At 33.9% G+C, this 17,156-nt stretch overlaps 1 protein-coding gene across 2 annotated transcripts in view; it reads right to left on the bottom strand.

Annotated features, from left to right (window-relative positions):
• Positions 1–643: 643 nt before the first annotated feature.
• Positions 644–17,156, bottom strand: part of LOC148848964 (syntaxin-132-like) — a 76,856-nt gene continuing 60,343 nt past the window's right edge. For both annotated transcript variants that reach the window (XM_088952314.1, XM_088952316.1), the window contains 2 exons: positions 2,957–3,022; positions 644–1,076 (listed from right to left, as the gene is read on the bottom strand). In XM_088952314.1, coding sequence (XP_088808440.1) covers positions 903–1,076; positions 2,957–3,022 — 240 coding nt within the window. In that variant the 3' untranslated portion in view covers positions 644–902. The remainder of the gene's footprint in view (positions 1,077–2,956; positions 3,023–17,156) is intronic.

Raw genomic sequence — 17,156 nt, 5'->3', positions numbered from 1 at the left:
TATTATGGTGACTATGATGATTAGATTTAGGGAGAATGACGGTTCAGCCCAGAGTCCGAATTTGTAGGCCCAAAGTACTGTTGGGGTAGGTGCCAGCTCAGAATTGATGTCAATTCATGAGCGAGCGTTGGTGCATAGAGAGTGGATTATTGACATTTTAAATGTTTATAGCTCTGCATGGAAATCAGAAATTTGCATTGGGCCTGTCCACACTTTTCCGTTAGATTTATATCTAATTATTTTATTTGAATTAACTCAAAGCTTAAGAATATTTATATTTGTAAGTAAATGATACTTATTGCTGAATCTGATCCGTTTAGCATTACGCCAGGCAATGCTGCATCCAATGCATGTTCCATTGCGAATCGAATTTTTACCTTACTAATAAAATAGCTTTGCAATACCGAAGTTTTGAACCTTGGCTAATACCAATATTTTGAACCATAACCAGGAAAATAACATTTAATAATAACTTGTCAACGATACTAAATATCCAATTGTATGAAGGCCCTGTTCGCTTTTTGATAAGTTACTTATCCGGATAAATGCACTTACCCAGGTAAGTGTTTCCCTGGAAAGACTTATCCGGGCAAGTGCATTTACACATGTTCTTTTATTTCCCATGCAAACAAGACAATGACCATTTTAGCCACAAAAATCCATTATTACAAGGGGCATTTTTGTCCTGTTCAAGTGTTGGCAACTTTCCTCCCGGGTAAGTGATACCCAAGAAAATAAGATTTCCCTGGTTCCCACATAAATCTGAAAAAAGAACATGGGACTTTTTGCCAACGGGAATCAAAGTCTCATTGACCAACTTTTCCCCCTCTCAAAATCCAGAAAAAGAACGCCCCAAAAAATAAAATCAATATATTACATGACATGCTGTCATGCTGTCCCAGTTATGCACCATTATTGCTGCTCCAAGGCTTGATCACAGACACAACAGTGATGATAATAATTATAAGTAGGAGAAGAATAGCCATACACAACCATTTGCGAGAGCTCTTCTGCAGACTTCTTGCCCTTTCAAGAGCAGTATTTCCTGACTGTACGTGGTCAACTGCACTTGATACCTGAGAAAGTGGCAAGAAAATCAACATTAAAACTGTATTTTCCGAGTATTATAGTTGGGGAATGAAGCTTTGGTTTATCTTGAGTGCATACTGAAGACAAACCACATATAAAGAAAAGCAAGGCTTGAAGAGTATTGGAAACAGGTATTTATTAAGAAGACTTTTAATATTATTCTGTTGTGGGTTTGATAGCTAGAACAATTTTCAAATATATCAAATTTGAGTTTTCAAAAGCAGCGGTTTAGTTCAAAAAGCATTGGGGTTTTCAAAAAGTTTTAGGAAACTGCTTTTAGTGAACAGGTTTCTAAGTTTTGAAAACTGACAAGGCATTTTGCAAGAATGGAGAAAGGACGAATACAGAAATCAAACTATGATGAACACCTTGAAAGTAATCCCTAAGGCTCGGTTTGGTTTGGGGCGGGGGGGGGGGGGGGGGGGGGGGGGGGGGAATATGAAATATTCTGGATAATTCTTCCCTTGCCATGTTTAGTTTGTGGGATTTCATGAGATGGGATGGGAAAAAGGTGGGATTATAGATCCCAATTCTTGGGATGTAGAATCCCACCATTTTTGGTGGGAAACAAGTCAGAATCTTGTTTAATAATAAAAACACATATATTAGACTTGTGACCCATTAATAAATTATTAATTATTTAACAATATATTATTAAATAATTTAATAAAAAATAATTTATAAATAAATTAAAATAAATAATTAATCAAGTAAAAATAATTCAATAAATAATTAATATTTCAGAATAAAATGTAAAAATTATTAATTAAGTGATAAGCATTAATAAAATCAAATATTAATAGTAAAGTATAAACTGATAAAAATTAAAATGGTATAATTAATAAGTAATATAAAATTAATAATAGATAATAAAATACTAAACCAGAAAAATATTATTAGTTAATTAATAATTAATAACAAAATAGTGAATAATTAATTAACTAATTAATTAATAAAGAAAGAATTATTTTATTATTTATAATTTATTTAAATAAAATTAATAAATTAAGTAAAATAAATAATTAATAAGACAATTAGTCAATGTTAAAGTTATTAATAAATTATTATATTAAAATTATTAATCAAGGCATACGTATTAGTAAATATAATGTTAATAATTAAATATCAACTAATAAAAATTAAAATATTAATTAATGATAAGAAATGATTATTTAATTATTAATTTTAAATAATTAATAATAAAATACTAAAAATTAAAAATATATTATTCGGATATTTTTAATTAACAAAAAAAATATTAATAATTAATTAAGTAATTAATGAATAATTAATTAATTAAAAAGTTAATAATGAAAATTAATAATATTAATTAATTAATAGCAAATATTGACAAAATAAATTTAAAATATTAATTCTTAATTAATATTTAATTAACTAATTCTTAGTATTAATTAATAGTAAAATATAAAATAATAAAATTATTATTAATTATCTAATTAATTATTTAATAATTGTTATTAGAAACGATTTTCCCACTATTTTCCCTTTTGCAACCAAACAATGGAATGTGGAAAATTTCCACCCATTATCCCATCCCATCCCACCAAAATCCTCTCCGTCAAACCAAACACAGCCTAAAAGATTTGAAAGGGCCAAAATAGGACCAGCAATGTTCTGAACTTGGATTATATTAGCTGATCAAAAATATCAGATCATGTTGAGTAATTGATTTCAAACATGTCAAGATTTTGTGCATGAGGAACAACTTCTTGTATCCACCTCTTGCTGATTATACCCTCCCAATTTTCATAGTGTTATATGCATTGCTCTAAATAGCATAGAGAAGCATATTTGCACTTCATTCATAGCAGATATTATGCATCAAAAGATAATAATAGTTCCATACATGTGATTCTATGTTGTCCAGCATGTCACCTTGTGCGTCCACCAACACTGCAATGTCTAGGAATACCTAGAGAGAGAAAAAATAAATCAAAGATGCACAAAAAATTAAATACATGTTCAATCTTTATAGGTTGTAACTCCTTGAAATTGTTCACTACCACAGCTTAAAAATAGAGTAGGATTTTCTCTATTGTTATGAAAAGTAGCAAATGTCAAAAGCAAGGTTAAGAATGCTGCTCAACAAACTTAGGTGACATCTACTTATCTATAAAGATGACAAGCAAGCAAGCAGCAATTCTCAGTCCTTTGGACCATTAATGGTGTAAACACTCTTTGCAGGTGGCAACTTTTGCCTTTTGGAAAATTCAAACATATCCAACTTTCTTTTTGGGTTGTTGTGGCCTTCCCAGTAGACCTTTGTGATGGAAGGTTTCAGTTAAACATGTCCACACCTTACTCTCCTCCCATCCCAAGAATGAAAGGGAAAATGAAGAGAAATATCAATGTCTAAACTACAATAAGCCAATAAGATTACAAAACGAATACACTAAGACAATGCATTAAGAACATAAAGATAATTCTCAAGTCTATTATTTCTACCTTGGACTTTGGTGGCTGTTGGGACTAGGGTTAAAAAGCCTATAATCCCTCTTTACCAATGCTAGAGAGTGGTATGGCACTGATTACTGTAATAAGAATAATTTTTTTGCCATTTGACTCCATTATTTTTATTTATTTATTTGATTGGTATTAACTACCTCCATTATTCATTGTAGCATTTGAAAGGTAAAAGAAAAAAAACTAAGTAATTGAAAAATGGAAGGTTTCCAGAGCTTGCAATGAAATATCAAGCCATAGTACCTGTGTTTAATTGCACTATGATTCTCAAGGGGTTAAAAATGTAAGTGGACAACTTATATCACTTTGCCAGATGGGGTGTAATGCTTAATGGCAACAACATATTCTCATTAGTATATATAATTGTAAAGAAGTTTATTTCTCTTTACTGCAATTATTTCCACATTTTATGGAGGGAATGGGAAGAAACAGAGAGAGGAGACAAAAGCAAATGAATACATGAGTTCTTTCTTTTTGTGGGAAGAGGGTGTGAAGGTTGGGTTCTAACAAAAGCCATATTGTAGGTGTTAAGCATTGGAAGTTAGAACACCCAATGTCACTTTTAAGAGTGTTGAGAGGGTAGTGATACTTTTGTCATTTGCTCTTATTTCAAATTTATTTTATTACATAGGCTTTATGTAACTGCCAAGACATCATTATATACATTGATAGAATGGAAGAGTGATACAAGACATTCCTTTTTCTTCTATTTCTTCTACTACTCATTCTTAAGCTCTCTTATTTGTTGTTTCCTTGGTTAGAATTCTAGAGTAAGTTTTGGTACTTGGTATTAGATGTCAGTGCAATTCGAACAAGAGAAGATGAATAGATTTGATGTGTGCCTATTGAGTCAACCACACCAAGAGAAATGTATTTACATTAATGAAAAGTAAAAGGATAATTCCGCCCCTAAGATACAAGAAGAATAACACAAAGTATAAAATGAAAGAATATGTGCAACAAGAAGTAAAATTATAGCTTTAACCCTCATTGTCCATGTCTCTACACTCCCCCTTAAACTGATGTAGGGACGCTATCATCAGTTTGCTCATGAGAAAGGTATGTCTCACTCTAGTCATAGCTTTTGTGAAAATGTTTACCAATTGAAGGTTGAAAGATACATGAGAAAATGAAATGCGACAAGTAGTGAGGAAATATTTGAAAATGACATTCCACTTCATTATGCTTTGTCCTCTTATGGAAAACAAGATTGGAAGCAATCTTGATAGCACTAAGATTGTTAATAAATAAGGGAACCGGTGATGAATGATCAAGATTGAGGTCACATAGGAGTGATTGGAGATAAATGATTTCACTGCATGCTGAAGACATGGATTGATGTTCTGTTTCAATGATTGATTTAGAAACTATTTTTTGCTTTACATTTTCAAGAAATAAGAGTCACCTAGAAAGGCCCTGTAGTGGACCATCTAGTATTTGGACAACCATCCCAATCGACACCTGCATAATCTAATAACATGAGAGATGAGCAAGAAGGAAGGAACACACCATAAGTAGTCCCTCTAACATATCAGACGATATGATGTACAACTATCATGTGAGACTAACAAGGGATAGAAACAAACTAGCTAACAATCTAGATAGCATAAGAGATGTTTGGGCACATCATTATGAGGTAAATCTTCTATGAGTGGACCCCCCATTAAGCTTAATTGTTTTATCATTATTTTTACCAGTGGTTTGTTATCATCAAAAAGGGGGAGATTGTCAACCCTATGTATTTTGGTGATAACAAGCACATCAAGTTTACTAATGGTGTGTTTAAGTGTGCAACCTTTTTAACAAACTTCTTTATGCTTAATTGGTACTAAAAAGCTAGAGTGTTACATATGATCAAATGGAATCTCTCATAAGTAATTGGTTATGCTTTAATGTGATTCTACACCATTATTCAACTTTTCTCCAACTAAGGAAGTTACATGAAATCCAACATCAAGACTATCAATGAACTTAAAGGTTTTGGAGATGTTGAAAATTGATCTTCTACAACAACTATACAAGGAGCCAAGTTTTTTACATCAAGTTATAATTAAGTTATTTTTTTAATCTTTTTTTAGAATCTTAATATAAATCAATTATATGATCCACCTCATAGATGCTCAATAAGACTAACTTAGTCATCCTTAAAAACCATAGTCCTTTTAGATTTGGTTTCTTGGCTTTCCTAAGCTTAATCATGATATAAAAGTTAGGAAAAGATTTTTGAAATCCAAAGGAAAGGTTTCCAACCATTGGTCCCAAAAAACGAACTTGCTCTAATACCATACCAGTGCAGTTCAAACAAAAGAAGATGAACAAATTTGATGTGTGTCTAATGAGTCAACAACACCAAGAGATATATTTATATTAATGAAAATTTAAAGGACAATTATGTCCCAAAGATACAAGAAGTGTAATACAAGACAAAAGAATGAAAGAATATGTATAAAGAAGTAGAATTAAGAATTTAACCCTCACTATCCCTATCTCTTCATCAGAGTACAATGTTCTAGTTTTAGAGATGCTAACTGATGGTTGATGTTATCATAACCAGTAGTTAACATCAGCATTTTGCATGGTTAGTTGTCACCCTACATTAAGATGCACACTCTATGAGATTTTAGAAGAATTCTAATGCAAGTTTTGAAGAGATTTGAATTTGGATCAGACCCAACCACATTTGAATCTGATCCTATTATCTAACATTGACATCCAAATCCAATATGAAATCAGTTTTGTAGGGATCTCATATCAGATTCATATTTAATAGGAGTCTGCTTTATATTTCTTAAAATAAAGAAAGTTTTAATTGCTTTTTACTTATATATAATATGATATATTAAACTTATTATTATAAATCTTATATAATAACATATTATATGATTTAATTGGGCTCGGATCTTAATTGAAAAGCATTTCCTTCTGGCATACATATCGTGAAGCAAACCAGGCGGCTGATTGGCTAGTACAAATGCCCACCCTATTGTCCAACTAGTTTAGGTTCAGTCCCAAAGGATCTCAGTCATATTTGTATTTTGATTCTTGGGGAAGGGCTACCCGTCTTGTCTAGCCCTTCAACTTTTCCTTTAAAAAAAGGGCTCGGATCTTAATTGGATCGGTAGGGGTTAAATCCAAATTTGGTCCATTTATGTAAATAGGTCAATTTAATCTAAAATGATTGGTTTAGGTTTCAAGACTTTCAGAGTCCATTTTGTTGGAATCGGCTATAGAAGGGTAGTCTAGTCATTTTACTTTATGTTATATGCTAGATGTAAGTACTATTATATTCTAAGTTAAGTGATGTGTCCCACACTTAACTAGTTGGCCAACTAAAGAGAGATGGGTTCTCTAGTTCAAACCAATCTTTACTTCTACCTCTTCTTCTCTCTTCTCTTCTCTTCTTTCTCTCTTTTCTTCTATTATTCTAAAATCGAAACATATACAAATCTAAATTTTATCATGGTATCAGAGTTATTATAAATCAGTTCAGATTTGCCTAGTTTTTTGTGCCTCCCAATCTAGTATTTTGCAATTTTCTCTTCATTCACTTGGAGTTTGACAAAAAGGCTGAAAAGGAGTGGTCATTTTTTCCTTCTAGAGGTTTTAATGCATCCAGATTGCTATATTGTGTTGGTTTCAGGTGGTTGCTAGAAAACCCTAATCGATGGATCAAAGATATCTGTTTATAGTAGTTTAGTAGTCTAACAGGTTTGAGTCTGACCTGTGCTAGTTTATATAGGTGGGTTGCATGAGATTATAATGGAAGCAATTTCTGATGTATTGCAGACCTAGTATCATGTGGGTGAAGTGTATTTGGGTGATTTTTGTGGTGTTGAAAGTGGAGAATAGTGGTGATTACTATTGCTGAAATTTGTGATAGTAAATGTTTCAGCAATAGTCAATCGTGGGTGTGTAGCCTAGTGATCATTAGTAAGGTAGGGTGATATACTAGTGTGAGAAGAAGAAAAAAATTATTTTTTTATGGCAGCTATTGGAGATAGTAGTGAACACAAGTCTAGAAAAGAAGCTTTACTCACTACATGATTGGGAAAAAGAAGCTTTGCAATAGGGTAATCAAAGTCTTGAGGAACATTATGCTAGCCTGAGGAATCTTAAGAATGATTTGAATGTGTATCACCCCCTTATATTTGATGTCAAAATTTAGAAACAACAGAGGGAGCAACTTGATGTAACTAGATTTTTAATGGGATTGAAGTCTGAATACTAGTGAGAGCACAAATACTAGGTGGGTCTGCCCTTCCCTCTCTTAAAGATGTGTTTGTCTATCTCTAGAGGATTTCATTTGAACCTACGGAGAACTCCACCATATCAGATAGGTCTTCTTTTGGAATGACAAGAGGGGGAGGTCGTGGAGGTAGAGGAGGAACTCATGAAAGTTTAGCCAGGTCATGGTGGTGGTGGGAACATGTATAGTCATGGTGATGGGTGTATTGGAGGTTGAGATTCAGGGGAGCTTGTAGTAGAGCGGATAGCAATGGTCTGAGAAGGTGTATACATTATGGTATGAAAGGACATACTATAAATTTTTGCTATGATCTATATGGTTCACTTTCAACTTGGGCAAATCATGCAATAGCTAATGGTGATAGTATGAGATAAGAAATTAAAAGAGCCGATTAGACACCTCCTACATCTATAGATGCCTCCGGGCAAGAGATGATGAGTGTTCCATGTGATGAGTATGAGTAGTTGCTCCAAGCCATTTCTTAGTAGAATATAACTACGCTTAACCACTTAGGTATGACTTTTTGGCATCCAAACCCTCCCATTGGATCATTGACTTTGGAGCTTGTGATCATATGATTGGGGCACCATATGTGTTTTCTTCTCTTTCTTCATCCTCTACAACTTACATTGTTACCCTTACTAATGGATCAACTTCTTCCATATGTGATATTGGTAATATTAACACTAGGTCACTATCTTTGTCTTCAGTTTTGTGTGCTCCCAAATTCCCTTTTAATCTTATGTCTGCTAGTAAATTGACCAAATCTCTGAATTGCTCTATCACATTTTACCCCTCATCTTGTGTTTTTCAAGATCTCAAGATGAGGGTGAAGATTGGTGGAGGGCATGGAGTTAGTGGACTGTATTATCTTGATAGTGGTGGTGGTTTGACAATAGCTCTTTAGTCATCTTTTTTTCCACTACGGTGGCACTACAAACTTGGTCATCCATCTCTTAAAGCTCTTAAGTTACTTGTTTTAGCATTGAGTTATCTTTTTATTTTGGATTGTGAGTTATGTCAGTATGGGAAACATTATCATGTTCCCCTTAGTCATAGAGTTGATAATCATATGTCGAGTCATTTTTCTTTGGTCCATTCAGACATTTGGGTTCCAAATAAAATGCGTTACATAATGATTACAAGTACTTTATTATTTTTTTATGATTATTCAAGGATGACATGGCTTTATCTTATGAAAGAATGAGTGAATTATTTTCATTTTTCAAAAGTTTCATGCTGAAATTCACACTCATTTTGGTGTACATATTAAGATCCTACGTTTTGATAATGTTTGAGAATATTTTATACACATTTTCAACAATATTTAGAACAACATGGTATTATTCATCAAACCTCTTGCACTTATCCATTCTTGATGGTTAGTTTTCCTTCTGTCTTGTTTCCTACATTGTCTCATTTTCCTCTCACTCATAGGGTTTTTGGGTGTGTGTTTTGTTCATAATCTTGGGCCTAGAATAGAAAAATTAGATGGCATGATGTACTATGTTTTCCTTGGCTATTCTAGGGCCTAGAAAGGGTATAAGTGTTAGATTCCCAATTCTTGGCGTTGCTCTGTGTGTCCAGATGTTACATTCCTTGTGTTTGTTCTAATTTCTTTTCTAGGTTGGGTGTCTCTTCTTCTCCTCTTTTGCTTCTAGTTCCTAGCGAGGACCTCGTTCCTCTTGTTCTAGTTGCAACCAAGTCTTTGCCTTTAGTGCAACTTCCCGCTGAACGATCACCTATTTGAAAAGTGTATACACATCAATCAGTTTATGGATCCAACAATTATTTCTGAACCACCATTAAACCCTGTTTCTAACCTTGACCTTCCCATTGCCTTGCGGAAAGGTAAACACAGTTGTACCCTTTATCCTATCTCTAATTATGTTTTTGTATCTCATCTTTCCGCTTCCCATTGATAGTTTGTTTCGTTGTTGTCTTTTGTTTCCATTCCTAAGGATGTTCAACAAACCCTTACCTCTCTAGGATGGCATTAAGTGATGGAATATGAACTTTCAGCTCTGGCTCATAATCATACGTGGGATCTCACCACTCTCCCTCTTGGTAAGCATGTTGTAGGATGTAAGTGGGTATACATAGTCAAGTGCTTACCTGATGGTAGTGTTGAGTGGTTGAAAGCTCAGTTGGTTGCCAAAGGTTATTCATAGCTATATGGCATTGACTACACAAAGACTTTCTCTCTTGTTACCAAGATTGGTTTTGTTCGTGTGTTGATCTCTCTAGTTGTTATGTATGATTAGCCTTTGTTTCAACTTGATATCAAGATTGCCTTTTTACATGGTGATCTTCCTGATGAGGTGTATATGGAGCAACCACTAGGGTTTGTTGCTCAGGGGGATGATGGTAAGGTGTGTAGGCTTAAGAAAGCTATTTATGGACTTAAACAATCTCTGTATGCATGGTTTGATAGATGTAGTGAAGTGGTGAAAAAATTTGGGATGAAATAGTGTCAGGTTGACCATTCAATATTCAACTATGATTATGGTGCTAGAAAGGTTTTATTGGTGGTATATGTAGATGATATTGTTATTACTAGCAATAACAAGTTGGGGATTAATATGTTGAAGACCATTGCATGATAATTTCTAGACAAAGGACATTGGTAAGCTAAGATATTTCTTAGGGATAGAGGTGGCAAAGTCCAAGTATGGTATTAATTTGTGCCAAAGGAGATATGTCATTGATCTACTATATGACATAGGGTTGTTGGGTGCCAAACCAGCTGAGATACCCATGGAATTGAATGTCAAGTTGAGTAGTGATGCAGGTGAGGAGTTTGAAGATCCTAGAAGGTATAGGAGGTCGGTGGGTAAGTTGAACTACCTAACTATTACTTGACCCAATATTTCATTTGTGATTAATGTAATGAGTCAGTTTATGTAGAATTTTCGAATCCCACATTAAGATGTGGTTCTAAGGTTTGTACGATACTTGAAAAGAGCTCTAGGTTGTGGCTTGTTATATAAAAGTGGAGGAAGTCTTTGAGATAGAGGGATAAACTAATGCTGATTAGGCCAATTCCATATCTAATAAAAGGTCCACTATAGGGTATTGCACTTTTCTTGGCAGCAATTTGGTGACATGAAAGAGTAAGAAGCAGGCAGTGGTAGCAAGGAGTGCAAAAGTTGAATATAGAGTCGTGACACACACAACATGTGGACCAGTGTGGTTGAAGAATCTCTTAGAGTAGATGGATCACTCGATTGACACTCCTATGAAACTATATTGTGATAACCAAGCTACAATTCATATTTCTTCTAATCCAAATTTTCATGAAAGAACAAAGCATATAGAAGTTGATTACCACTTTGTGAGAGAAAAGGTACTTAGTGGAGTAACAAGTACAACATATGTGAACATAGGAAATCAATGGGCTGACTTGTTCACCAAAGGGTTGAGTTGGGGAAGTGTTGATTATATATGTAACAAGCTAAGACTATATGACATATACTTACCAACTTGAGGGGGAGCGTTGGAGTTTGATATATAAGGGTAGTCTAATCATTTTACTTTATGTTATATGCTAGATGTAATTACTATTATATTCTAAGTTATTAAGTGAGGGGCACAATAGTCTAGAGATGGGCTCTCTAGTTCTAACTAGTCTTTCCTTCAACCTCTTCTCATCTCTTCTATTCTTGTCACTCTCTCTTTTCTTTTGTTATTCTGACACTGAAACATATACAGATCTGAACTTTATCACATTTAAAGCCCTATTGATAAGGATATAATATTTCTAGAAAGTCTGGTTTACATTTTATGGATAGTGAGCATTCTTTGTGGATTTTAAGTATGCTTGGCATAATGGCATGTAAGGGATGGTTCGTATGATATTCTGGAGACTAGAGGTAGTCCCATGTCATTCAGATTTGTATTGACTATTGAAATCTAATGGTGATTTTTCTCCATCTATTTTTCCTGCCATCCTTATTTTTGGTTGTTGTTGGACTGTGCAAGATTGATTCTTTGAAATAGACTGATCTCTATATGCCCTGTTGCATAGAGCAATTGTTTCTTGGTGCTCAAATAAATTTTCGTGAAGATTATTTCAATGTGTGTCCTTCCTTGTTGAATACTTTAAAATATCATTAGTGATGGCTACCTTTTTATGCCAAGAAAAAGTGATGGCTGCCTCAAAAGAAGTGGTTTGAAAACAATAGTTATGTGCAACATTTTGGGGGGAGGGGGCAAGGACCCACTTTATTACATTTTTTACCCAATTTCCACTATGTAACCATATAAATAATGGTTTTCATAAAAAGTTTGGGGGGCCAAGGACCCCCACCCCCCACCAATATACTTGGCTCTGCCCCCTAGTTATGTGGGAGCTAGTGAGAGATTTATTATTCAAAGAGTTGGACAACAATGACCCTTATAGACTAAGATTTTTTTTTTCCGGTCATGTACATAGAAGACCATTTGAAACACCCATAAGAAGAAGCAAAATCTATTAGAAGTTAATGGGGATAGAAGGACTAGCTGCAGACCGAGAAGGACATAAGTTGTAGTAAGAAATGGTTAAAGTGATCTTAATTTAACAATATTGGATATGGAACAAAACAAAATGGAATGGGGGAACAAGATTCATTATCTGATCCCATATAGTTGGGAGAAGCCTTTGATGATGACAGAGACAATGACGATGATGATGGTGGTGATGATTATTTGTTCATGACCTTAGTCTAGATTAAGTGAAGTTTGATTTGAAATCTTTTTTATGTGTTTTCTTCCTTAGGTGTTCCTCTACACAAAAGGGGTATCATAGTTTTCAATGCACCAAGGCAAGGCTATGCCATAGTTTTCTAGGCATCAAGGTGATGCTAGCTAGGCAACAGGAGAGCAGCTTGTCACCTAGGTAATCCTAGGATAGTTCCCTAGGTTTCATAGTAATAAGCAGTAATCTTTAACTAATAATTGCCATAATCCTCCTTAAATAAGTATAAATTTCATATAAAAAATATAGAAAATTAACATATTTAAGAGAAGAAAAATAAGATAGGAAAGAAAGCATAAAGAACAAAAGGGCGGAGACCTTGTTTGGTCCTAGGAAGAAGATGATAAAGTCCTATTGATTGTTCATGTGTGTTAATTGGATAAAAACTTGAAGTTAATTCTTACTTATTAATTTAGGTTTTAAAAGTCTTAAAGTGTGGATTGAACCAAAAAATAAGAAAATAATAAAAAGAAACTGGTATAAGAATAATAATATTAATATTATAAACCCACAATAAGAATAATTAATCTAATAATATCTAGTGTCCTATTTATAATATAAATTAAAAATATTATGTGGTTTGTTACTTATAAATATGTAGGCATTTGGGCAAGGTGACCCTCTAAAAGCACCTTATCGCCTAGCCATCGCCTAATTGCCTTGACAATTATGGACTAGGCAATGGGTGTTTTTAAATAAAAAAACCAAAACCTGGGAAGGTTTCCTATGTTCCATAGAAACCAGCAGTCATTTTTCACTAGTAATTAATTATCAATCATCTTCATAAAAAAGTTTAAACTCCATATCAAAATATAGAAAATCAACATATTTGTGAAAAGAAAAAAGAAGAATAGAGAATTCAGAAATATAGGGGTAGAAACCCTGTATTTTGTCCTAAGAAGAGAATAAAGAAAGGGTAGGAGAAGAAGAAGAAGAAGAAGAAGAAGAAGAAAATGAAAGTATTGATTGGATAAACTTTCAAGTTCTTTTCTTATCAGTTCAGGGGTTCAAGACAGAAACTTCCCCTATGTTATCAGACACCTCCCTTGGTTTTGGCCCTAGCAAAAAACCTCCATTCACCTTTCAAAGTGGTATGCAAATACACCCCTTCCATTACTTTTTTTTTTAATAGATAAATCTGATGTAATTCTTTAAATTTTTAATATCACAATTTTTTTTTCCATGAGAAATTTTGCTGGGATGAGCATTTACTGAATTATACCAAAAAATTACTATCTTTATTTTAGTTGGTTTCATTTCATCTTCATTAAGTGATGGGAGCAAAAGTTCACGTGAACTAAAGCCTCCCCTGAAACTTCTTCGAGTGAAGAATATAGCTAAAGTTCACATGAACCTACCCCCTCATTACTGCCCAAATTGTCTTCTCCAAGTTGATACATCTTTCTCTGCAACCTAATTACCATCCTATTTTTGCTAGTGTTGGTGGACATGTCAAAGCATTCTTCTTTCTCAATCGGCAGTGACAGGAAGATAATGGTACCTTACTGATTGGCAATGGATTCAAGCAGGCAACCATGTGATGTTCCCCAGCAGCAAACATATGCAGATCCAGGATTCAGCCTCTTATTCTTAGATTTGAGACTCCTGTTTCTGTGGTCTGCCCAGTCGACGAGGGAAAGAAAGTTATTGTACAGATACTGAGTTGGAATCCCCTACAGTTGTTCTATTCGTGATACTGGTCCATTTACATGCAGTCACACACCAGATCTGTTCATTTGATGGCTCCGGAGATATCAACCAACTTCAACTTCCATGTGGTTTCCAACTTCTAACAAGTAAGGAATCCATATTTCCAGTATTTAAGATGCTTACATTGTAGGCAAGGTTAGAGACATGTTTCAAATGAATAGATGAAATTTTGAGACATGGACTCTGGTTTTTCTAAGAGCTCTTGGTTTGGAACTGTTGATCTCTTGGGTAGTTGGGTTGGGGATTAATGGGACAATTTGAGGCTCTACTTACACTTGGTACTTACTAGCCTAAGAAAAAGAAGAACGAAAATTCCAAATGCAATGTTTCCCATCAATGGTTCTAAAATCCTGAGTTGCGCAGGAAGATTAAATTTTGAAAAAGAAGCACCAAAGTAAAACTCCATCAGCAGCATTCATCCACCACCGCTCATTTACCTGCAACTCAAATTTTGAGAAGGAAGAACCTTCTTTCACCTGTAAATATTAGACAGAGTTTGACCACCTTACGTGATTTCCATGAGAAGCCAGCGGAGACAACCTCGGGTCATGGTTCCCATGTAAAGACAACAACAGAGACTTCAACTTCCCTTAGGACACACACGTTCTGAACTAGTGTTTAGATGATGGAGTTTTGGAGTCCAAGTTTTGTGTATCTCATAATTGTGTCAGGACACTCTTGTACTGCGGCTATAAATTCTGAAGAAATGAACTCTTCTGAGAGAAGAGAATATGATTCTTCATCTACTATGTTTTCTTTTGATCTTTTGTGGCATCAGAGCTCTGGTTTTCTCCAAGGCTCAATCTCCTCAATCACTGTCTTCCCAATCGTCAATTTCCACCCTGCTCCCTGTTACCACCATTAATATCCAACCAGTGGCTTCCCCACTTCCAAATGAAAGTATTCCAGCTAATCTCATACGATTCAATGGAGAAAACTCCAGCTATTCTCATAGACTGAGTGGAACCGTTGATGGTACAAACAAGTGCCATCCCAAGGAGAAACCGTCTTCAGAGGATCCTTCCAAGATGGTTGATAATCCAGATCATGAAGCCTGGATTCGGTTAGATCAATGGATTCTAACCTTCATATTGTCATTTCTAACAGGACAGGAGTTGTCTCAAGTGGTTGGTTTAACCACTTCAACCGCCGTTTGGTATTCACCGGCAAGATCTTTTGCCTCGGGCTCCCATAACCGTGTCCTTGCTACAGTTAAAAATGAAAACCAAGACGTAGAGGTGTAATGTGGGCTGTGCCGAGTCGGATGTAGTGGGTTGTGCCATGCCGGCAAGCGGGCCTGGGCTGGCCGCGTTTGCTTGGCCTGAGCCTCTCAAAAGTCTAGGCCCAACATGGCGCATAGCATGAGCCCAGGCGGGCCCATGCCGTGTCATTCTTTTCATTTTTTGCTAAATAAAAATGACATATTTTTGGGAAATATAAAAATTTAACAAAAGAATATACTTAAAAAAATACAAAATAGACAACAATTTGAAAAGGAACTTTTATAAATTTTATTTCATTTGAATTTAATGAATACAAAGTAAAAATAAATAAATTGAAAAAAATTAAATGGAATTGGAATAAAATATAAAAATTATATAATAAATTTGATAAAAATTTACAATCATATCGAAAAAAGCACAAATAACTTTTAAATAAAATTGAAAAAATAAAATTTGCAAAAATTTTAAAAAGGTTGTACAATTATTGAGTATACGAAAAAAATGTTTGACTTCATTATTTTCTTTTAAGTTCCACATCCTCTATCTCCAACATTTACCCAATCCTTCAAGCATATACACATTTATAAGCTTTCATCATTCATGCAACTTTTTGTTGTCCACTACCTTAATACTTGCACTAAAACAAGACTCTGATAAAATTGTGGACTGCGTAGGGGTTTGTAGATTATGTCCCAACTATGTAATTAGTTATATCATAAAAAAAAATATCCATGTGCTATTCGAAAATATTCACTAATTATAAATAATTGATTAACTAAAATACAAGAAGTTGGGTAATAAAAACCCAAAAATGCATTAGTTATATCGTAAAAAATTGTAAAAGATTTTTTTTTAAATCTTGTAAAACATAAAATTCTTTTTTCTAAAATATAATTTTCGTCAATAAAGTGCCCTGTAATACAAATATAATTAATATTATATTTTGAAGTCCAAATATCAGATATAAATGAAGAAATTGAATTTTCTTTATATGAATAAAAATTTTAAAAGCATATGTTGTAATTATATTTCTAAAATATTTTTAAATTAAAAATCTTTCTAATCTAAGGTCTTCAAATAATAAAAATGGTTATTCAGCATGTATAGTACATGTACCTAATTCTTGTCTCATTTTTTCTTGGTTATTTTAAAATTTTCAAAAAAAAAACCCATACCCAATTTGTGTTTTGATTTTGATTATTTTTATTTATTAGATGATAGGCCATATGCTAGCCAAATGACTAGTACCACCCTTGTTGCTATAACTAAAATGACTTTTATATTTCATTAAAACAACTCTATTTTCATTCCCCTCAAAAGCTTCTATAGTAAACATTCCATAGAATAAGTTGGTCTTTTTTCTTTCCACTCCTAATAGCAATAATGGGGGTGGTTTCACCAACATAAGCCATAAAATCACTAGCACCCACATTGTTATTGTAGTACTATGACTGGACATCCTCAAAGCTTAACATGTTGGAAAGGGATTTTGAGAGTAAGTAGCCATTTTTAACTGATTTGGAATGAAAATTAATTGCAAATTACCCAATCCACTGGTTTGGAATCCCAATTTGATTTCAACTAATGAAACCTCTAAGACTCCCAAATTGCTAACTCGAGATACTTGAGTTGAAACTTGAATAAAGCTAAGAATTATGGATTAAAG

This window comes from Nelumbo lutea, chromosome 6 (assembly GCF_056320005.1).
Source record: "Nelumbo lutea isolate HS-2025 chromosome 6, American lotus-T2T, whole genome shotgun sequence".
NCBI classification, from domain to species: domain Eukaryota; kingdom Viridiplantae; phylum Streptophyta; class Magnoliopsida; order Proteales; family Nelumbonaceae; genus Nelumbo; species Nelumbo lutea.
This window is presented reverse-complemented; position numbering and strand designations above follow the sequence as displayed.